We start from the raw sequence: 24,594 nt of genomic DNA, 5'->3' as shown, positions 1-24,594 counted from the left end.
CCTGCTTTATGGTCTTATTGGAGCTCCTGTGTGATCAGTTGAAGAAGAAAGAACCCAAGCATGATTTATGACTAGGTTGGTTCCCGAGGTGGGTGCAAATTCAATACGTATAATTGCTGCATGACAGTCCCCGTCCGTGGATGTCCTTGAAAGACAGTGGAAGGGCAACATGTCCCAGTGGATGGAGCTGTAGGCAGCACAAGTGGTTAGCTGCCAAATCAGTGAATTCTTCCTGGTTTGGTTTTGCATTCTCAGCTCCGTGGCTAAGGTCCTTGAAAATCCCATACCACAGTTTCTCCAGCTCTTGCCAGTACCTGCCATGTAACCCTTGCAATTCCTCCATTTAACGGTCTAGTCCTCTCGTCTAGGTCTTCCTCGCCAGGTTCTGCTGGGCTTAAAACCTTGTTTCAAACTGGCAGCCCAGAGAGGAGCTCCTGCAGAGGTGCCTCTTAGGAGAGCTCTGGGCAACAATCTCCAGAGAGCCAGGTGTGCAGGCAAGGAGGGGACACAAACCAAGAATAGCCCTATGGCACCCATTAAAAGACACACTTGCCTGCTGATAGGAAACGTTACTCACCTCATGGTTGGAGGCCTCTTAAGATATTGAGTTTACAAATATAATGACAAATTCAGCATCCATGTTTAATCCTTTATATCGTTGAGACTTTCAAATCTAAAACGAGTAAGAATTGATCTGTTTTTCTAGCAACCAACACCTCATTAGCTTTAGGTGTTGATGGGATCAGGTATCAGGCATCAAACCCACAACAAAATCATATCCAATGTGAATGGGGGGGGCATGGAGTGGAGACCCAATGCCCATCTGTAGACAATTGGACATCCCCTCACAGGAGGGTCACAGGAAAGAGATGAGCCAGTCAGGGTGCAATTAACACCCATGAAACACACAATTTTCCTTTAGTTCTTTAGTGCTTTCTTACCCCCACTATCATGAGCTCAATTCTACCTTACAAATCGGATTAGACCAGAACATGCACACTGCTACAGAGAAGAGCCCGAAACAGAGGGCGTCCAGGATAGATAAACCCCTCAGAGCCAACAAGGAGAGTAGAGCTACGAGGAGGATTAGCGGAGGGTCTGGGGAGAAAAGGGAACCGATCACAAGGATAGATCTAGACGCAAAAATGAGTGGTGGGGCAGTTCCTGGGAACATTCAGAAATGTCAGAACTGTCTAGAGCTAGATGAAGCTATGTTAAGATACAAAACCTTTATATTTTGCTATTTCTATTTAAAACAGATGCCTATGATTTTGTAGCAAAACTTTTTGAAGTACTCATTTAGTTGAACCCCCTAAGGAAACTCCCTTCCAATGGAGTGGCTGCTCATAGAAGATCTCATCCTGGGGGAATTACATTATATCGACCCTCATCATGAGGAACAGCCACACCATAACTGTCAAACCAGAAAACCATGGCCCACTCAAGTGACCCAGAGCGTTAGCCCTCACATTAATTAAGGCACTATTTCATATTGTCTCGAATCTCTTCCAGCATCTTTTTTGATCGAGATGTCTAAGTAGCTCCACCATCTCTGATGGTTGTGACCCATTGGTCACCAAGCTCTTTTCAAGCCATGACTACTGCATTTATCCTTATACATTTAAAACTAGACACTGTAGAACTGAGAGATGCCCAAGTGAACAATCTAGCTGCCAAACGTATCTTTCCCCCTCCCCCCTGTATAGCACAACCCTATCCCTTCCTCATGGTCAGTTACCTTTGTCGATTTGAAGACTCCTTTTCTTACACACTAGCTGCTTGACATGAGCATCTCATGATGAGTGGATTAAAAGGAACTATTGCTGCTACATCTGAAGGAAGCTTTACCCCTCTAGGAAACAGGTCCTCCAGCTCTATAGAGGCTGATGTTATAGGGACACAAGTCACAAATTTCCAAAATAGACCACTGAGAATATGGGAAATGTGCCTGTTCCTAGGGTCCTGAGTGAATTTAGGGCACAGCCCATAAAACGATCATTCACTTTCATAGACTATAGTCTACACGCTGCATCTCATACATAAAAGGCCATTCTATAACTCTCTTAGGCCAGCAGTTTCTGGGTAAATTGGTTTATGATAAGACTAGTGGATCCAAGATCTAGTGTCCATTGTTGTAAAGTGGGACCATGGATTCAATGTTATATGGAATCTCAGACCAGAGAGTCTATAGTCCTTTCCCGTTATAAATATGCCTACTATTATGAAGTACTCCAAGATCTAAGAATCAAACAGTAGGGTTTCTTATAGAGTCTTTTCTGCCTCTATCCTCAATGAAAGCTGGAAACATTTTCATGTTACCTTGCATATGAACCAGAGCATTATTCTCAGGGTGGAATATGTTGCCTCTAGGACCCAAAGTACCTGCCAAGCATTATGATTTAACTTTAGCAGTGAGAATTACCAGATAAAATGATTTTTCTCTTACCCTTTGAAGAATGTCCTGTCATGCCTTAAACCACTGGGCCCCTACTGTCTTTGCAGTTCTGACGTGGGTCCCCGATTCTTCAAATTGTTTGGCCCCCTACTTTGTAGCACCTGTACAATGCCAAGTTCTCCAATACATTCACAGCTCCATGTAGCGCAATTAACATTCTGTACTTCTACAGGAGGTCAATGTGGCTTTCTGATGAATGCCTTGAATAGAAGTTCTCAGATATTTGGTGTCAGGACCCCTGTACACTGTTAATCATGATTGAGTACTCCAAAGTACTTTTGAGTACAAAGGTTACTTATATTGATATTTACTATATTAGAAATGTAAATGGAAAATTAAAAAATATCACATTTGTATATTATTTAAAATGAAAATAAACTCATTACATGTTTACTATGTTTTTAAAAACAAAAACATTTGTGGGTGGCATTGTTTCATATTTTTATAAATCTCTTAAAACAGCTGGAATCTCATATCTATTTCTGCCCTATATCTGTTCTGATATGTTATTTTGGTTTAAGCTTATGAAGAAAACCCACCCTCATAGAGATATGAGGCTAATTTTTATTTTTTAAAATTTTTTTGAGGCTAATTTTTAAAGTAATTAATATCTAATAGCTTTTTTCAGGTAAGTATTATAAGTGTGGATTTTTCTTCAGATTAGTTTGGATATTTTTCTGTGACTTTTCATCAGGACTCAGTAGTGAGTACTTTCGTAGAGTTGTGGCAGGGATTCTATCATCGTACCATGCCCTTTTTGTACTCTGTTAGATAAATCCATTGGACTGTTTTGTACTTTGGGCCTTTTCTGTGTTTGTGATTTGATAGTATAATACACTGTTCATGTGGGTAATATTGGCTGAATTGTCCAGATGTTCAAGATGTTGGCATGTTCTATTATACTATATATATTTTTAAATCACATTTGTTGATATTACCAACAATGTCTTCAAGAGGATGTTTTTTTTTTTTTTTTTGGTACTGGGAAACTGTCAAACTCACAGTGGCAGAGATTAATTAACCAAACACTGATTTTCACTTACTATCAGTTATTTTTCCTGAAGTGACAGGCTCACTTCATGCTTTAAAAAATGACTTCCAAATACGTAGGACAAAATAATGCTATCGGCAGTTCTTTTTTTAAAGTAAATCTGGCATTTTATGGGGGATAGGTGGGTGCTCATTCAGCCTGAAACTTAAACAATAAAACAAGTTTCCTTGAGGCAACCATCTTCTATGGCACTGCAGAAGCACTGCAGAATGCCTTTCAATTTGCCGTACACAATATTAGAAAGAGGCAAATCCAAAAGTCAAGATTTTAAAAAATCCATGTTTTCAACTATTCTGTTAAGACATTCTTGAGGGAGACTGTCGCTTTTCACTTGCTGCGAGTGGGACAAGTGTGTGTGGCAAGCTGTTCGCTATCACGCTCTGCTTTTTGTTCAGGGGCACACTATTTTATGACCACCACTTTTGCCTCATCGCTGCAAATGCCGGCGTCGTGGAAAATTAAGATCATCATAATAATATGGTAAAAAATAGTTTTGAACTTGTCGATCCACTGAAAGGGTCTTCTAGCTTCCCATAATCACATTTTGAAGACCACTGCTGGTTTTCAATTCAAAAGAGCCTGCATATTCTTCTATGACCAAGAGAGATCCGTTAACACAGCCCTGGAGCGTGGACACGCATATTTGCTGTTGTCTGTTCTGAGGGAGTTTTGAACTGCTTTGCTTCGCCTTTCTCATAGCCATGCCTAACCCAAGCGGCAGTCGTTTTACCTTGCTTTTTCTCCTGGAAGAAGAAACGTCTTTAAGGATGAAGTATCGGGTGCTGTTTAAGGAGGAAGGAGCGGTGTGCTGAAACCTCACGGAGACCAAAAGCCAGGGATATTGTCTTAGACCCTGACTCTGAACAGTTGGAAAGTTAAGTACCTGCCTCTCGGGGAGCCCCCTTTCCGCCTGGCGCGGCAGCACCACAGACAGCGCCAAGGAGGCAGCGTGGGCGCAGGGAGCACTCTCGGCTGATCTTTTGACGTAGAGGTGTCGTCGCTCCAGTCCGACAGAGCAGGTTTGGAGGAAGGAGTTGGCGTTGGCTCTACCAAGCTGCAGCCCTGGACTGGGGGCGAGCGGACAGCCTGGCTTCCTGCGCACACGCCGAGTGCAGTGGGCAGTCCGCTGCCAGCGGGGAGGGAACTGCGGCGGGAGCTGCTGTTCTGACGCACCAGCAGCGCCCGGGTCCCCAGACGCGCCACGGCCGCCCCGGCTGCTCCCCCGCCTGCGGAGTGTGCCAGCCCGGGGGAGGCTGGCCTCGAGGGGACCCCACAACTGTCTCCGCCGCCAAGAGACGCAGCGTGGGGTAGGTGACCTCTTGGGCGGGTCCTCCCTGCCAGACGCAGCCCCTCGTCACTGCTTTCCTAACGTCTGACCGATGCAGACTGGTCGCGGCTGGCAGCCCAGCCTCCTCTTCAACATCTCCCACGGAGGGTCGCTGGCGCGAGGGGTGGGAGCCCAATGCGCAGGCACTTCCCAGGCACCCAGCCACCGGCCAAAGGCAGCAAACGTCTGTGATCCCGGAGCACTGGCCACCCCGGCGTGGTGCTGAAAACGCGTTCCTCGCCAGCTCCGTGGGCGGGTGTTCTAAGCCAGCCATGGATGTGCCTGGGAACCTAACCGACTTTCCCATCTCCACCCCTTCACCCTCGGAGGCCAACTGCAGCCTGGGCGTGGAAGATCAGCGCCCCCAACCGCACCTTCTCTCGGTCTTCGGGGTGCTAGTTCTGACCTTGTTGGGCTCTCTGGTGGCGGCCACGTTCGCCTGGAACCTGCTGGTGCTGGCCACCATCCTGAGGGTACGTACCTTCCACCGTGTGCCGCACAACCTGGTGGCCTCCATGGCCATCTCGGACGTCCTGGTGGCCGCCCTGGTCATGCCTTTGAGCCTGGTACACGAGCTCTCCGGGCGCCGCTGGCATCTGGGCCGGCGGCTGTGCCAGCTCTGGATCGCTTGCGATGTGCTCTGCTGCACGGCCAGCATCTGGAACGTGACTGCCATCGCTCTGGATCGCTACTGGTCCATCACCCGCCACCTGGAGTACACACTCCGCGCCCGTCAGCGGGTCTCCAATATCATGATCGCGCTCACGTGGGTCCTCTCGGCGGTCATCTCCCTGGCCCCCTTGCTCTTCGGCTGGGGGGAGACCTACTCGGAGGGCAGCGAGGAGTGCCAGGTGAGCCACGAGCCGTCCTACACCGTGTTTTCCACCGTGGGCGCCTTCTACCTGCCCCTCTGCGTGGTGCTCTTTGTCTACTGGAAGATCTACAAAGCTGCCAAGTTCCGCGTGGGCTCTAGAAAGATCAACAGCGTCTCACCCATGTCCGAAGCTGTGGAGGTGGGTGTTACGGTGCTATTTAAAATCATTCACTTGCTTTTGAACAGGCTTTGTTCCAGCACACACTTTAACCTTCCGTGTGTATGAAGTTCACGTCTTTAGTTTTTCGTTTGGGGGTGTTGTTGTTTCCAGGATGGAGCAGAATGGGGCGGACTGGGAGAGAGAACGATCAGGAATTGGTTTCACGGAGAATCTGCATCACAGAGATAATAATGTCATTTGCCTTCTCTCAGTGGCTGTTTTCTTACAGAAGGGAGAGCGTTAGACTAGATTATTCTACACGGTCTCATTTGGTTCTAAACTTCTCTGGACCCACAGTACCATAGAACCTCTGCCGAAGGATACTGGGTGGATGAACTTGGGCTTCCTGAGCTGGGAGTCAGCAGGTGCTGAAAAAGGAGGAAAGGATCAGATGGTAAAGTGACTCGGCAGGAATGCTTCCAGACAAAAGGCAAAGCAGATTAGCTTTGTTATTCACTGAATTACTCCAATCCATTTTCTTCTTTGCAAATCACAGCAACTAACTTTCACATGATAATGTCTCCTAGGTGAATGACTGTCAGCCTGCCTTGCTTACACTAGTCTCACAACGGCTGCATTCCTGCTGTTTCCACTACCTGGCTACCTTACTTTGGGGATCCTGTTCCCCACAGCCTCTTCTCCCCACCAGGCTGCTTGTGGGAATAAAGACCACTTGTTAGCCTTCTTGAAAATACTGGGAAAATACTGGAGGAAATTTAAAATCCGGGCAGACAATTCTTCAGTGCTGCACAGGTGGCATGTAAGGTAAAACGACGACAGCAACAATGGTGCTTCTTTCTCGCGCTTCATCCTACCCACAAAGCTCTGCTTTTAGTTAACTCTTAGTGGTCAAACCCTCTGATTCAAGATTCCGAAACAACCTGAGAACTCAATCCACGATATGTAGAGACCCTCCTTCCCAACAACCTCACCCAGTCCCTATTGCCCGAGGCGATCATTTAAATCGACTCCACATGTTTAGGTTAGATCCGAAATCTAAATGACACAGCTCCACTTTTTGGTATTGCTTGTGAAACAGCAAATTACATTGAAGCAAGTACAGTGGGCTTGGTGACCATGATAAAGTCCTTGTCCTTGCCCGTGAAGCCGTAGGTCCAGTGAGGGAGATGAGCATGTAGCAAGCTCTGTAATGGAGTTGTTTTCTCGAGTGTCAGTAACTAATGCTAATCATACTCGATTCTAATTATATCAAGCTACGAGAGGACCAGAGATAAAACAGGGAAAGAAGAGGTGGGCACCATTCTAGACCAGAGAAGGAAAAATAGGTTAGAGGCAACTTTTCCTTTTTATCTAAAAGAATGGTTCTCACCTGAAGCATTTTTTTTTTTTTTTTGCTCTTCAAGGGACATTTGACAATGTCTGGAGAGATCTTTTGATTGCCGTGACGTGAGAGGTGGGTAGTTGCTACTGGTATCGAGTGGGAAGAGACCGGGGATGCTGTCAACTAGTCTCCAAGTCACAAGAGCTCTTAGTCAAGAATTAGTCAGTCCAAAATGTCAATAGTGCCGAGCTTGGAAAACCCTGATGCTAGGTAAACCGAGGCACGAAACGAGAAGAGACGGACCATACTCGCCGAGGACTGATTAAAAAGCAGGCTTTCGCCGGGGAGTGTAAGATAAGATATAATAATTATTTATAAACTATCAAGGGACCAGGGGTGGGATCGGGGAGGGAGGGGGATGGGGGAAAAAAAGGGAAACCCAGCTGATTCCAGGAACCCAATTGGAAGGTGAATTATGAGAGTGACGAGTGCAACGAATGTATAAGGGTGCTTTGCTCAATTGATGTATGTACAGATTGTGATAAGAGCCTTATGAGCCCCAATAAAAAGATTAAAAAAAAACAGGCTTTATTGGGGACAAGCTGACGGGTTCAACAGCCCGCAGTAAAGTGAAGCTGCGGAAGCCGCGCGCCAGGGGAGCGAGCGCTTGAGGGGTTTTTTTATACGCCCCTCCTCCTCCCCCCCCCGCCCCCCCGCGCCCCCGTTGAAGCTTCTGGAGAATTGACGTAAGGTATGGTTTTGCTCAATGGGGCGTACGTGACTGCTCATTGTACAAGGTCAGTCTGTTCTGCTTCTAGGAACAATGATATGGGCGATCTGTGCTTTTAGAGGATACAGTTGTTCGCAAAACTAGCCCGTTTCTGGGAAACTCAGTCTGGGGGAAGGGTGTCCATGCTTTTACCAGACACCTGATCTAGAAGGTTTCCACTATGAATAAAGAGTGCTGATGGGTCCAAGTGTCGGCACCTCCTCCGACAGTAAACGGCCTGTAGCTATTCTATATGTGAATGAGCATCCTCCCCATTTCTAGGTTAGGACCCTCCAGGGTGCAGCTTATAGAAACCCTCTTCTTCCCGAATGCTTACCAACATAAACAGAATTTACAAACACCACCCAGAACCGGTTTAACCAGAGAAAGCAGTTAGAAATGGCTTCAGGGCTTATTATGCAAAGATAAGGGGCTCTTGTTTCTCTTCTTTGGTGATGGCAGAAGCAGAGCATTTCTTTTCCTTCCCTCTGGCCAGTTTCAGAAACGGGTCCCTTGATTTTAAGAGGCCTGTAAAGGAACTAGGAGAAAAGTTAAACTCTCTGCTCCTGTACAGAGGTAGTCTTTGGAGCCCTCTGTAGGGTCCCCAAGGGTTGGTGGGAGTGGGCTTCTCTCTCTCTCTCTTTTTCTAAATCATCTGGGGTTCTACATATAATACAGGGCTGCCTCTGTCCTAATACTCTGTGAAGGGTTAATTATAAAGCAAGCCTCTTGATTTCTCAGTTGTAGGAGGCACCCAAGTTGCTAAATGCAGCACCACCAAGTAGCTGTGTTACCTAGGAAATCACAGCACTTCTGCCTGATGTCTCCATTCAAATAATTACCTGTGTTAGACAATGAGGCAGGAGTGGGCAATATATGAGACATAGACAAAGCCATTATCAAAGAACGATGATACCAGAACTACAGATTTGAAATTTAAAAAATCAATGCTTAAGGCAGAGCTATACTGAGCAGGCACCATGTCTCTGAGTAAAGCGGAAAGCTGGTCTGAAATGATATATTGGCAAGGTAGAAATGAGAGGTTGGGGAAATTTTAAAGATGGAGATGGGTTGACACCATCCGTATAAGCGGCTTTTGTGAAATTGTTGTTGATTGGTTGTTACTCCATTGGTGCCTATTGGAGTGAATCCATCCCTGGTGGCCTGCCTTTCAGAAACGAGAAGTTAACACTGATTACTTGCCTTGAAAAAGCATGTTCCTTGATTGATGGAACAAGTTTAAAACTGGTTCTGAACAATTCGTCTTTCCACCGAACACTCACTCTTTCTCTAAGGATGTGGGAATATTTTATTCTGAGGCCCCTTTTTCTGGACCTTACTTTGCCAAAGATGCCAGGAGGCAGACCGTGAATTGCCCAGATCCTCACAACTGTTAATGATCCTCCACAGAGATGAAGCTTTACTGGGGGGTATCTGACCTCATGTTCACCCTGCATGTTATGTAGCATGCTTTCATCTGTTCTCTCTGAACTGTTGACTCCTATGTCAAAACAGACTGAGGCCCTGGATAACAGCGCTGAAGAACTGAGACGAGTAAGTGTACTTAGATGTGTTTTAAGAAGTGGCTGGAAGATCCCTGACTTATGAACTAAGATTTTCTAGGTTTGATTAAGAAAACATATCCCAACAGTTTCCTGAGTTTGCCTTACCTATGACATTAATCCAGCTCAACATGAAATGTTAAAATATGTATATTGGGCTCCTCTCTGATTGGCTGAAAGAAGATCCGTAGTTATCCTATTCCTCATGACAAGTTAGGTTAAGGGATTTAAACCACTTTGTTCTGCTTCAAGAACGTAAAAACTCAGTTGTTTGGGAGTTAATTCAGACTCATAGTATCCCCTGCAGGTCAGAGTACACTTTTCCTGGGCTGAATTTTCAGTAATCGAGTGGCAGACTTTTCTTCTAAGACATCTCTGGATAGACTTGAATTTCCAACCTTTGTGTTAGCACCAAGCATGGCCCTGTTAGTCAGGCTCTACTTCTAGAGTTTGCACTGTAACATTTATTATGCCTGCCAATGTTGGCCTTATTTATTACATCAGCCCGCCCCCCTTTAAGTGAAAAGAAAAAGTTGTCTCACTTACATGGATAGGGTCAATATCCTCAGAAAGTTCATTCCCTGAAAGAGTTTTATTCCTTGGCAAGGAGATAATCCATTCAGAGTATTGGCAACTCATACTTTGGAATGACATTTTGAATAACTACTCTTGGTTGTGGACTGATATTGAAGACACTGATTTCAGCATAGGGAAAATAGCCCAAGAGTTGTACAGGGATGTGATCTAGTGAAGTTGTTGGCTTGTTGTCTATGGGTCTTGTCAGGACAGTACTCACTTTATGTGTTTATCTCCTGGTTTAGCAGTCAATTTCTATGATTTTTATATTTGGAGATACTCAAGGTAATTTTAATATAGGATCTCTATTAGCTGCAATTTTTCAGTTTTCTTTTTCTTACATTTTTTTTCTCCAGAGGAAAAACAATAATAGGAATGGTAATATGTGAATTAAGAGAGGGGGTGGGAATCTTTATATGGTTTAAACTCATGTATAAAATATTCTAATTAAATGAGCTTCCATATCACTTGAGAGATAAGTTGGAATAGCTTGCTGTTTGCTGCCATCTATTTGGAACCTGACTCATGGCTATATGATGTACAATGGAATGAAATGCTTCCTGGTTCTGTGCTGTTTCCATAATTAATTGCTGATTGGATCATTGTAAAACATCCTCTGATTTTCTAAATTAAATCTCCATGTTTTCCTCCCTAGTTCATCATAACTGAAAGTTCTGCTGAAACCTATTCAGCATTTAGTAGCACACAAGCCTCCCGTCACAGATAGGCAGTGGCTACACATTCAGGTGCACTGGCCAAGAGTTGAACCTGGGTCTCCTGCATGGACGGTCAGGAGTCCACCACTGAACTACCAAAGCTCACATCCTAAGGCAGAAACACAAAGTCTAATCATTTTAAGTTGTGCCTATTATGATTCTTTAAAAGGGAAATTCTTTAACTCATTCAAAAAGTAAATGTAGCATTGTGACTACAGATGTGAAGGTGACGATAATCCTGTTTGGGGATGCTCAAAGGGTTTTTATGGCATGCTTTTGAGCCATCTTCATATTTCTCTTATCTTTGTTTATATTTAATCAGGAAATTTTAGTAACAGAGGAGGCTTGTACTTACCACACCAGTGTTTAATACACTGACCAATTTATCACTGCTGAAACGAGTTGCTTCATTAAAGATTTTATTCTGCACTCATTTGAGATTTTATCTGCTGCCATCAGGTAGACATGCCAATTTTGCCAGATCTGCTTTAACGGATCATAAAACACATCATTTTGATATTTCTTTCCAGAGTTTGGTGGGCTAGATTTTGTTTGAATTTATATAGAATTCTTGAACTTCCCCATGAATTTTCTAGGAGTTAGACAGGGTTCTCTAGAGAAACAAAGTCAGGACACTTATGACTTAACATATCTCTATATACATAGATATATATAACATAAGAAATAAACAGATAATTAGTCCACAGAACAGTACAAATGGCTCAGTTCAACTCACTTCATTGAGACAGTTAATACACTGCAGTCCTTCAACTCACGAGGGCTGCTGGGTGCAAGTTGAGGAAGCAGACAGCTGAGTCTTCTGTAGAGCAATACAGGCAGCAAACAGGTGGGCAGGTCACCAACAGTCAGCCAGAGGACAGGGTGTGAGAATCCTCCATTCAAGAGATGTATACACAAGCAGTGTGGTGAAGCAGGTCTTGAAGGAACCGCAAACTATAGCGACACAGTCCATAGGTTGGGCATCCCACAGGTAGTGTAGCTTGCAAGTTGAAGCATAGAACTAGCTAAGGTAGCTGCACACTGGTCCGATCATCAGAGAGTGAGAGACAGAAAGGCAAGGCTCACTGAACCATTGATCTCTTTGCCCTTCAACTAAACTGCAACCTTATAAATCCCACATGTGTTTATTGGCCAGGTTGATACAATAAGCCTACCTATCACGTTAGGCTTGCTTTCTTATTATTTTACCTGAGATCTGTGGGAAACAAAGATTTCTCTCAAGTTGTCTCCCCCAGATAAACCCCAAACTTAGCTGCTTGCTACATGTGGCCAATGACTATACACTTGGAGGTCAACAGAAGTAGGTCAGGAGTTATTCTCCCTAAGAGTTACTAGTCATCCAGAGTAAGCAGTCACCACTGTTATCCCACAACAAGTAGGGCCCACTCCATTCTGATAAGGATAGTAGTAGACTGTTTACCTAAAGGAAAGCCCAGGGAGGTCAAGCCCACTCAAGGGTGACCAAGGTTAGGCCGCCATATTGAATCTAGGGTCCATCCATCTTGTCACATGTCTACCCCTAGTCCCTCCCCTTTCTATCACGTGTACACACCTAGCTCGTCCTCTTCTTGTTACACCTATGCCCATTGTATATACCCCACCTATTGCTTGTATGTCTATTGTACTGCCCCTTCCTGTGACGTGTAGTTACCTGTAATCATGCACCCCCTAAGTAGATATAACCCTTGGTTAACAATAAACAGTCTCTGCTGGCCGGCTCTCTGGATCTCTGCCCCACCTCGCCTTGGCCCATGCTGCTCGGACCTGACCGGTAAGATCATGGCCATCCAGGATGTGAGCATGCTACCATGAAATGTGTCTGACTCCATTATTTCAATCTATCTCTTATGCTCTGAGACTTTACTATAACCTCTAAATATATTTTAACTATACAATTGCACCTATCAAACCCATGATTAGTTGTCAGGGCTGGCATTTCCCCCCACAGAAGTCTTTGTATAAAGACTTTTAGGCATAGAAGTCTACTTAGCATGACAATATTTAACATATTTCTATAGTATTCATATATTTCATACTTGTAGTATAGTATTCTATCTTCTCTAGTACCTCTTTCACATGAGTCTCAACCTTTATAAAAGTAATTATTTTAGGACCTATCAAGTCACCAAGTAATTCATATTTGCTGTTTAATTTTAAAGAGTACCTTAAAATTATATTTATAGGATGTTAAAAAGTGATTTATTCTGTCAGCATACAAACTATTTATTTTAACAACGGGATTTACTCCAGAAAGGGTCAGAATTTAGTTATTTGAACACTTTGACTTCTGATATAAGATTGGATATTAAGAGATATATTAGTCTAGTTCACTATTGTATTGTCATTTTATGTATAATTTAATATTCCCTTAGAATGGGTTCGCTAGAGAAGTAAAACCAATGAAGCACATATATGTATATAGGAGACATAAATTTATAACAATAAAATGACCCACACAGTTATAGATGTGGGCAAGTTCCAGTGTGGCAGCTTCTAGCCTGTGGGTCAGATGTTAGACTGGAGGCTTGTGCAGTTGAAGGGACTGATGTACTCAAGATCAGCAGGAAGACAACATGTTGATGGCTACAGAGGTGAAGGAACTTCAGGTCAGAAGGTGCATTAGACTGGGTTGACTGAGAAACAAATCCAGCAACATTCATATATGTATAAGAAAGCTTTATATCCAGGAGCAATTGTATACTAAGAAAACATCCCAGCCCAGCCCAGATCTAGTCCTTAAGTCCAATATTAGCCCATAAGACCCTCTTCAGACTCACGAATCCACAGGCAATGATGCAGAATTCAGGAAGATCACAGGCCAAGTCTTGTAAATCCAATTGCAGTGGATGCATCTCCAGGGCTCTGGCTGCCATCAGTGTGGCTCTATCTGACTTGTCAACAGGTAGTGAAGCAGAGAGAGAGTGTGGTTCACCTCCAGGGAGAAAGAGAGGAAGTTCCCAGAATCCTCATGAGAAGGCCATGCCCACAGGAGGCATCATCAGGCTGCGACCTGATTGACAGGCTAGACTCCACCTCTTGACTCTTAATATCCTCAAGTTGACACCAGGTTATATAACTACTACAGAAGTTCAGGCTTGTGTTTGCAAAAGTGAATTAATCCAAGGTCTTCAGATCAGACGGCAAGCCATTGGCTCAAGTCCAAAAATCTAGAGGTTTATGAGGCCGATGTAAGTTCCAGACCTAGCAAAAAGCAAGCAAGCTTTTCAAGTGTCCCCTTGTGGTAAAAGCAGGCCTCACCCCAGAGGAAACTTCTTTCTTTTCAGTTGACTGGATCATGGCTGCCATCTGAATGAAGGTCTTATATCCCATCTTAATTTCCTTGCAAGTTTTTGACTGCTCATAGCAGATCCTATTATAGCTATGATTTCATTGTGTTAGATCATGTGATGGGGAGTTACTTAACTGGCAAAACATTGAGAATCCCAGCGGAGTCAAGTTTACACAAAACCTAATTATCACAAATAACCCATCAATAAACAGTATGCAGTCAGAATCTGTTACTAAAGTATTGAAGTTTTCATTTTAGGCAAACCTCTTGAGAATAGCAAAGACATAACCACAAGATTTTCCTTTATTAGTTATACAATTGCTAGATTACTAGTGCTACACTAGTGGAAAGTAGTAAGAGGAGGAAGTAACAATGAATCATAGTTAATCAACAAATTTAAAATGTTAAATGGTTTTAGCAATATAAATTTACTTGGGGTAATAACATAAGATTTAAAGGACAAGTATAAGAAGATGTGCTAACTAATTTAATTGATGCTTGTTATTTCTTGAGGGCAAGGAAGCAAAGTCTTGGCTATAGAATTGAGGGGCAACTTTCACTTAGCAATTACCCTTTATTATGTGCCAGGTTGCCAAGTTATTCCATGTATAGCCCAGCCCAGCATTTTAATATTTGTATAAAAAGAATATCTTATGATATTCTCACAAAGAACCAACCTGGATGCATGTAATCTACTTTAACTCATTTTTCTGTTTGTGAGAACTTTTGACCACAGAGATTCTAGGAGCTTCACAATTTCTTTAATGATTTCGTTAGTTTTACACAGTGTCAGTACTCTTATGCTTCAATCAACTACATATCACATATGCATAGTCTTTTCCCCCCTCTCCGGGAACATCAGACATCATGTTTCTTCAACAAACATCAGCTCAAAGTGAAGAAATGCCAGTCATCATGACTATCATAGTTTTATAATGTATATTTGATCTGGAAGCATATTCTACCTATTAAATTTCTAGGATTTAATAACACTGATTATCAAAGGATTAAATGCATCAATTAAGAGACAGAGTAGAAGACTGGACAAAAAAATCAAGATCCATCAATATTTTACCTACAAGAGAGACACTTTAAACACAAAGACAAAAATGGACTAAAACTTTAAAAATGGAGAAAATTTTACCACACTGATTACCATCAAAAAAAGAAGGAGGAGGAGTGCCAATATTAATTGATAAAATAGACATCAAGGCAAAAAAATCACGAGAGATAAAAAAGCACACTGCCTAATAATTAAAGGAGAAATAGAAAAAGAAGACATAACCATATTAAAGATATACACTCCAAATAACATTAAATGAAATTTCCCAGGGATGAAAATAAAATAGACAGCTTGGTAAAAATAGTAGGAGACTTCAATATATTGATATAATGAAATGAGAGAGCATTAGGAGACAAACTCAATAAAGGATTAGTCGAATTAAGCAACACAATCAATCAAGTGGGCCTCCTAGACATATCCAGACAACTCCACCCAACAATAATACAGTAGACATTCTTCTCCAGTGCACATGGAATATTCTCCAGAATAGACTACACATTGAGCCACAAAGTAAGTTTTAATAAATTTTAAAACACTGAGCTTCTACAAACCTTTTTCTCTGACCACAGTCCTACAAAACTGGAAATCAACAATAGAAAGAACTAGTGGGGAAAAAATCAATTGCATGGAAACTGAACAACATACTACTTAAAAATGACTGGGTAATAGATCAAATAAAGGATGTAGTAAAAAAAATTCCTTGAAACAAATGAGAACTAGAATACAACATACCAAAACCCGTGGGACACAACAAAAGAAGTTATCAAAAAGCAATTTATAGCAATCAAAGCACATGTGCAAAAAGAGGAGAAAACCAAAATCAGTGTCTTAATATAGAATCTCCAACAACTAGAACAAGAGCAGCAAAATCAACCCTCATCAGGAGCAGAAATGAATCAACGGGAAGACAAGCCTCCTGAATTTGATTACTAGGTAGTTTCAGAGTTGCCTTTTATTACTTTCTTTCACCCTTTGGCACAACCATGTTTTAAAATATATTTCTATGTTTTTAATTATATCTTTATAACTGCAAGTTAATTTTCTCTTTTGCTTCATCGACAACTTACATGTTTTGCTATGTAGGCTCTGATTTTCTGTATTTGTAGAACTAATTGTACTTATAGTAACACCCATACAAATAAGAAGACTATTTTGTTTCACATCTGTAATCATAGACAATTCACCCTTGGACTTGCAGAATTAGCATATGGAATTACTGGGTTAGCCCTTGGACTGCTACCGGGCCAGATATTTAAGGCCTCGGCAACACCATATGGGTCTCTACAAGTTGTAATAAACCTCATGACAATGAGTAGTAAACGTCTTCCTTGGTGTAACTTCATTGGACAGATTTTGAAAAATCATCATGTTTTTCCCCATCAGAATGGGATATTGATTTTTTTCATGGATTCATCTGCTTGTGATATTTGTAGATATCTTTATATAGAGAGACTCTTAAAATCAGATGCCTTCATGAGTATTTATATTTTGTATTGACCAATAGCTTATTTACTTATTTACTATTTAAACGTGTTCAACTTGGTATTATATAACCATTTTACAGTTTATTTTTAAAATTAATTTTCCTAATTCAAGTTTGAGCCCCTTTACAAAGAGAAAGAGGAACAAGTTGTTGGATTTATACCAGTCTACAGCTTGGAAGTCTAATTTATAACTATTTAACTTATAATTTTGAACTTTTACCTACACTTCTCTTGAAAGGAAGCCCTTTGAAATTGTCTTATACAATTATTTTCTATTTTACTGGGTTACTTAAGTGTTCTCTATTCTACCTTTGGATTTATAAACATTTTTTTTCTCAACTCAGGAGAATTAAATGAATTTGATGAGTTGGTACAGATTTGTGGTCTAGAGCAATCATGACTTTATTTGATGTGCAAACTCACTGCCATCGAGTCAATTCGGTTTCATGGTAACTCTGTCAGACAGGGTAGAGCTGCCTCTGCAGGTTCTACGAATTTAACTGTTCACAAATGTAGAAAGCCCCCTCGTTCTCCCTCACAGTGGCTGGAGCTTTCAAACTGCTGACCTTGTGGTTAGCAGCCCATCATGAAACTACTATGCTGCCCAACTGTGTGAATTTAAATAGAAAATAATGGTATAAGGCAATTTCAAGAGGTTTTCTTTAAAGAAAAGATGGGGTAAAGGTTCAAGAGTTTTAGGAACATCTCACAATTTAAAGGGGATTAATGTAAATCTAGATGCTATACAGATTCTAGAAAATATGGTCTGTCTTAGTTCACTAGTGTACCCTAATAAATTACCAAAATGAGTGGCTTTGAAAACTGTTCTTCAAAGACTGTTCTTTTTGTTTTCCTCCCAGTTCTGGAGGCTGGAAATATGAACTCAGGGTTATGGGCAGGGCCGGGGTCATTGTTTAGATTCTCGGGTAAGATCCTTCCTACCTGGTCTGGTTCAGATATTGTACCCTCTGACATTTCTCAACTTTCCTTGACTGGAAGTCGTCCTCCTGTGTGTACCAGTGTTCCTATGTGCGCTCCCTTGTATAAGACATCACACAGAAGAAATTCAGATTAGGATCCATGCAACGCCTCCCGTCCCCATGGCCTTTTTAATTGATAACATCTGCACAAAAATGAATATTCTCATACAAAGTCGCTTGCCCAGGTTCTGGGGTTAAGATTTCAATGTATCTTTGTGTGGGGATAAAATTCAATATCTACTCGAGGGTGGAAGTGGGGGAGGGAGGGACAAAAGAGGAGCTGATACTAAGGACTCAAATAGAAAGTAAATTTTTAGAAAATGATGATGACGACATATGTTCAAATATGCTTGATACAACTGGTGTATGGATTGTTATAAGAATCATAAAAGCCCCCAATAAATGATCTTAAAACAATCTATAACAAGGTCCTGTATGTGGTTTTATATGAGTCTTTATAAGGTTTTATAATAATTTAATTCACTTTTCATACTTATATACCTTTGGCCCTAAATTTGAATACATAATAGAGCCTGTTTATTGCTGTAGCATCTTCTATTGAATTCAAAGCCACAGGGAGTCGCCACTTTCATTGCATACTTTCTACTTGTATTTCTAAGATGGAAGCAAACAATCCAACTCTGTCATCATTGTCCTTTTTCCATGTACCAGGTCAATCCTCCACGCCTATCAGGATCTCGTATTTGACAATCAAGGTCTTTTTCGGGAGTGAATGGCAGGATGCAGAATCATTTGTGCCTAGGTTCACCTAGACCCAGACCTGTTCCGTTATAAAAAAGTGGATCTTTGTAAATCTTCTGTTTATCTTTGACAGGTGAAGGACACTGCTCAGCAGCCCCAGACGGTGTTCACTGCCCGCCACAACACCGTCACCTTTCAGACCGAAGGGGACACATGGAGGGAACAGAAAGAGCAGAAAGCTGCCTTGATGGTGGGCATCCTCATTGGGGTGTTTGTTCTCTGCTGGATTCCCTTCTTCATCACTGAACTCATCAGTCCCCTCTGCTCATGTGACATCCCTGCCATCTGGAAAAGCATTTTTCTTTGGCTTGGCTACTCCAATTCCTTTTTTAACCCTCTGATCTATACAGCTTTCAACAAGAACTACAACAATGCTTTCAAGAACTTCTTTTCCAGGCAACACTGAATTTAAGGATCTGCTAGAAAAAATAATTATTCCCGTAAATCCAATGTCCAATTTAATCTATTTCCCCAATCCTATCCAGAAGCCGTGTGGGAAGAGGTGTACCCTAAGGTTTTTCAAGGTCTTGTTCAGAGCTAAAAGAGTCCGCATTCCTTCAAAGGCACTTGTACCCTTACAGGCGGTGTTGGTGGCCTGATTTCTTTAGTTTGACTTCTATACTTCTACCTGAACCAAATGGCCATGGATTTACTCACAAGGTGTCCTTTCCTTCCCCAAATCTAGTTCAGCATGGTTTCCATTATTATCCTGAGAAGTCAAATAAGGTAGATGAAACAATAGGAAAAGGTTGACAACGGACAGGGGAGATGAATAATGGAACATTGTTATAACGGAGATATCTGAGGGATCGGAACTCTTAAGTTCACACTTTCTGGAAGAGGCTCGGTTTCAAATAGTCTTCTCTCTATAGCCCTAGTAAGTGTACCCTGAAATTTACTGGATATGTTCCAATATGTGACTACCAAATGTTATATTTAAACATGCTAGGCATGCAGCCCTATATGTGAGGCCAGTGAATATCACTTTAGGGGTTTCTTGTGGCAACTACATACACACACCCAAGGACTGAGGTTTATTTGGGCAAAGAACAGAATTATTTCTCTGTTAGGAGCTGGAAAGAAGTGTATTTTATTGACTATCACAACATGCGTTGGAGTTGCCTCATATGAAAATGCAAAGTGTTTTACGGGGACATGCAGCACAAGTGCATTTTGCACACAAATCGAGCACGACCACAAACTACTTCACTATGAAAGTTGGTCACCTCATTCGCGAGATCGGTGGTGCAAGTACTTGTCAATGTCATCTTCATCTCATGCTCGCTAGAACATTCTGAGCAAGGAATCAAAACCATAGTTTTGTCTCCTTCTTCGTTTGCCGGGGGCACCTTGAGTGGCTCTGTGCCATGGCGATAAATCTGAACAGCTCTAATCTGACATTCTCACACACGTCTCCTTTTTGATCAAGCCTCCGCTACAGGATATTTATCATCCATAGTGGAGTTGGTTCTTTTTCTGCAAGTCCTCTGTCTACCTTCCTCAAGGGCCTTGGTTTATTTTGAAAAAATTGTTTTTCTTCATCCTGCGAAGCTTAAGCAGGCCTCGTTTTCAGAGCAAGTTGATTTTGTGGTGTTTATTTCAGCCAGGGTCTTATGGTCACAAACATTAGACACATATTTTAGAAAACATTTAGTCTTATGATAGTAATTATATTAATTTAAATGATTGATTCAGTCTAAAACATAGTGCACAACCAAGAACCAATGCCATTGAGTAGCTAACTAAAAACATTTTAAAAGGTAGGATCAGGCATAGGATGTATTGAATGTAACCAAGTAGCTTTTTAGCTAGTTTTTCTGCTATTTTGTTCTGATTCCCCTGTGTTGTTTATCCAAGACCAGCAACAGGTATTGGCAATAATATAAACTCTTCCTTGTTGGGCTAGAAGAGAATCAAGAGGAATTCGAGTACCCAACACACAACCTTGGCAATCTAAAGATTTTTGCCGTGCTGACTTTCCATATGTAATATAATCGGCAATTGGAGCTATTATGGTAGGTAAATTGTGGATAGATTCTACAAGGTGAGAAATATGATAGTTGGGTGGAAGTGCTGGAGAACCACCTATTCCATCGCAGGGTTTTTGCCTATTGAAATGTGTGAGTTGGGTAGCTCATCTCTCTTCATCAGAATGAGAATTTTCAGATCACTAGTCTAATGCATATACACCCATTAGAGGCCTATCTATTCAAAGGAACTCCTAAAAACACCTAATGTACATCGATAAGTCAATCTCCAACATCCAAGCAAAGTAGTGCCAAACATAAGGTTAACTTCTTGAATTTTGTTCTTTGGGGGTAATTTGTCCCTCCCTTCCCCACCACCAAATTCATACCAATAAGAGGCAAAAATCATACCATTCTTATTATTGTGTAGGAAGGTAACTAATTGATTAAATTATTATTTTTTTCTTTTTTTAATTAAATTATTTTATCAACTTTTCTATCATTCAAGAAGATGAGTATGGGCTATTGGAACAAGGAGAAGAGTTGTAGATGATGTAGAATATATGAGGTGGCCAAAGAATTTTTAGGTCAAAGTAAAACATGGTGTCTGAGGTTTACCTAACAGTTCAGGAAGGTGCCATAGTCTGACTCATGTATCTCATTTGGATGATGGTGCTGAAATGAACAGCAGCACTGGGTACAGGACTTAGTTTAATAGAGGTGATGCTAGTAGATCTCAATTTTCATGCTCAGATACAAAGCAACAGGTCTAACATTAAGCTACTACTGGGCTAACCTAACAAATGCATTTTCCCAACATGAGCTAGAAGGAATTGATAAGGATAGAAGAATAAAGTTTAAATAAAACTTTATTTTGAATAACACTACTAATGAATACGATGACAGGTATATAACAGACTATTAACATAAACACAGCTGATAACATTGGTAGCATGTAAGGGATCTTATTTCATGGTCTCAGAACAAACTGTCTACCTCACATGTCATCCATTAGTGACCAAAAGAACATTTGAAGGTCATTTTTGAGTCTCCAGTGGGCTGACTTGTCCAAAGATGGGTTTGGGCCTTCTGAGTTGTGACCACGGCAACATTCCTCTAGTTAGGCGTCCGCCCCTCTTTCCAACACCAGCGGGAACCCTAATGCTACCTTAGTGTGTAAAAACAGCCCGAATTTCAGTGACTTCTTTTTTTTTTTAAACATTTTGTTAGGGGCTCATACAACTTACCACAATCCATGCATATACATACATCAATTGTATAAAGCACATCTGTACATTCTTTGCCCTAATCATTTTCTTTCTTTTCTTTTTTTTACATTTTATTAGGGGCTCATACAACTCTTATCACAATCCACACATATACATACATCAATTGTATAAAGCACATCCGTACATTCTTTGCCCTAATCACTCTCAAAGCATTTGCTCTCCACTTAAGCCCTCTGCATCAGGTCCTTTTGTTTTATCCCCTCCCTCCCTGCTCCCCCCTCTCTCATGAGCCCCCGATAATCCACAGATTGTTATTTTGTCATATCTTGCCCTATCCGGAGTCTCTCTTCCCCTCCTTCTCAGAGACTTCTTTAGTACTTCTTTAAACTGCTAAATTTATCAATAGAAACTTCTATTTCAATATAGTTACAATATCTCAACCTGTTTAGAATCTGATGACTTCCTTTAATGAAAGAACCGACTGCTTCAGTAACTAATAGTTACTATAATCACTAGTAAGGAACTTTCTCATTTCCTAAGTCTTCTTTTTAATGTTTTTAAGGTTTGTTTTCAAGGTTTAGTTTTACATTTTCTTATGTTCCTTAATTTCCCTCTTGATTAATTGATATATCTAAAGAACTAGTCCAAATAGACTAATAGAATGAGTCCAAATCTGCAAGTTTAAGATTAATCCCATTCATCAGATAATTTAGGAGAATGATACATGGTTTCTTCGGTCCAGATACTAAAATATTAGAACATTACCAATCTTCCCACATAAAACACATAATAATCCTTTAGCTCTCTGTCTTATTAAATCAATTTCTCTTCTATGTGATTCTAGAGCAGCCTCAGTCTGAATTCTGGAAATCTTGATTCAGTCTAGTTCTATACAATTCAAAGATAGTATTTGCTATAGTCTATCTTTTGTTGAAATATTTTGGTCAAGTGCTTTCAGGAAGATAAAGTAAACTTTTTTTCTGAGAAAAAAGCCTTGATATGGTCATGTTTCTTTTATAATGATAATATTACTTCTTGAACGTGAAAGACCTGATGTGAATTAGCTATACAAGTAATTTGAAGCCAAATCAAGTCAATTGAAACAAACAAACAAACACCTTGAGACAAAAATATCTCTTAACTCAATGAAAATTCATTTTAAAGAATATTAGCTTAAACACATGATAATTTTGAGACAGAATATCATATAGACAGGATATATGATGAATATACCAAGATTACCTTTTCTCTATCTGAATAGTACAACAAAAAATCCAGAGATAAAGAATATGAATTCCACAATTTAAAACCATTATCTTTGTGATACTAGATTCAAAAGAAATAAAATTCTAACCAACTTAGCAATTAAAAAATCATAAAATTATGACATAATGGTGGTATTAAATTATTTTCTAATATCAGGCAAGAATATAAAGGAAGCACTAACATATGCATTTTCAACCTGAAGAAAGTTAAGCACTTCTCTTGATTTTACAGTGCATTTCACGTAACTCATGACACATTAATAATTAATTTTTTCAGTTTTAGCACTTTCCTTTTATAAAACAGGAAGAAATCTTGTGTGCATTTCCATAACATTTCATAATTATCAGGAATTTATCATAGGTCACCAAGAAATAATACTTAATTTACTTAACAAAATAATTTACAAATAAAAGTTTATGGTTTATTCAAAGCCACGAGGTTTAGTTTCAACTCAGAAATTTAAATCCATGAAATACTGCACCCTTGACTTTGAGGTAGAATACACAAGAAATAACAATGTTCAACCCAGTAATTAATGAAATATTGTCATTTTAACAGTGAGAAATAAAATTATTTTTTATAATGTGCTATTTAGCATTTAAGCTCTTTAAAATTTCATGCATCAAACAAGCAAAATGTGGCCACAACAGATAGTTTGAACACATCAAATACATTTCCTTTAAATTAACCTTTTAAATAGTGTCTTGGAAGCTGATCACTTAGAGTGTAACTATTTAAGTGGTAAAATAAATAAGCTCATTAGCAGACCTATAAAACACAATAGTATATATATTTTAATTACGATGAATATCATTAATTCAGTTTAATACCAGTCAGAAACCTACAGGTCTTATAAATTATTTTAATTCTAGATATAACAAAACATTGAAATATTACCGTTCACTATACTTAGTCAATTCAGCCTCAGATTTTCCTTTTTTTTTAAAGATCATTTTATTGGGGGCTCTTATAGCAATCCATACATCAACCGTATCAAGCATGTTTGTACATATGTTGCCATCATGATTTTCTAAACATTTATTTTCTATTTGAGCTCCTTTTTTTCCCCCTCTCCCCGCCCCCCAAGATTTTGTCTTTTTTTGTTGGTGTCTTGTTTCCAATCAAAATGTCTGTATTTCACTTCGTGTCTCTATAATTTCTGTCTTTTGACTTCTTAGAAATCCTCTACAATAGACCACTTGTTTATAGTTTTGTTGTTGTTTTAAAGGGGATCCTCTTGTAGGCTACAGCCCAGAGTAGACCCGATCCTGCCCTGCCCTCCCTGTCTTTTGGCTCATGGTCACAGACACGAATTGGTCATCCTAATTCTGCACACAAATCCATGTTGGTCTAGGTTTTGGAAAGGAACACTGGTGGCACTTGGCTAAGTGTCGGACTATGAACTGCAAGGTTCAGGTTCAAATCCACCAGCCCCTCTATTTCTGATCCTGGAACCACTAATTTTATTTTAAAACAAAATGACCTCCTTTCTTTAAATAAAACCAGTTTCAGATACTAGCTAGGTAAGTTACCTAGTAAGCTTTTGCATTTAAGATTGTCATGAAAACAGGCCATAAAACTCATTTTGGGACTAAATTAATTTTGACTAATCCTGGGAAACATTCTGACTATTAAATTATAGAAGTGCTTATTTATCACTAAACTTACCAGAATAAAGTCATTTGAAATAACATAATCTATTTTAAGAATACCATCCAAAGATAAGAAAATATTCCATTTTCATAACTTTATCTTTTATAT

At 40.5% G+C, this 24,594-nt stretch overlaps 1 protein-coding gene and 1 non-coding gene across 2 annotated transcripts; one reads left to right on the top strand and one right to left on the bottom strand.

Annotated features, from left to right (window-relative positions):
- The first annotated feature begins 5,105 nt into the window (after window positions 1-5,105).
- On the top strand, window positions 5,106-18,777 carry HTR5A (5-hydroxytryptamine receptor 5A). The gene is made up of 2 exons (XM_075550775.1): window positions 5,106-5,846; window positions 18,445-18,777. Exons 1-2 carry the CDS (start codon window positions 5,106-5,108, stop codon window positions 18,775-18,777), a joined length of 1,074 nt encoding a protein of 357 aa, XP_075406890.1.
- Window positions 14,939-15,003, bottom strand: LOC142449694 (small nucleolar RNA SNORD37). Its single transcript, XR_012784813.1, has one exon. It is a non-coding gene; the product is annotated as a small nucleolar RNA SNORD37 (small nucleolar RNA).
- Window positions 18,778-24,594: the final 5,817 nt, after the last annotated feature.

Source organism: Tenrec ecaudatus, chromosome 5 (assembly GCF_050624435.1).
Source record: "Tenrec ecaudatus isolate mTenEca1 chromosome 5, mTenEca1.hap1, whole genome shotgun sequence".
NCBI classification, from domain to species: Eukaryota; Metazoa; Chordata; class Mammalia; order Afrosoricida; family Tenrecidae; genus Tenrec; species Tenrec ecaudatus.
Note: the sequence above shows the minus strand (reverse complement) of the source record. Positions and strands in the feature narration are given on the sequence as shown.

Coding starts and splice junctions, on each gene's coding strand:
- HTR5A (XM_075550775.1), top strand. CDS start 5,106: ATGGATGTGCCTGGGAACCTAACCGACTTTCCCATCTCCACCCCTTCA. Junction 5,847..18,444: donor CCATGTCCGAAGCTGTGGAG/GTGGGTGTTACG, acceptor TATCTTTGACAG/GTGAAGGACACTGCTCAGCA.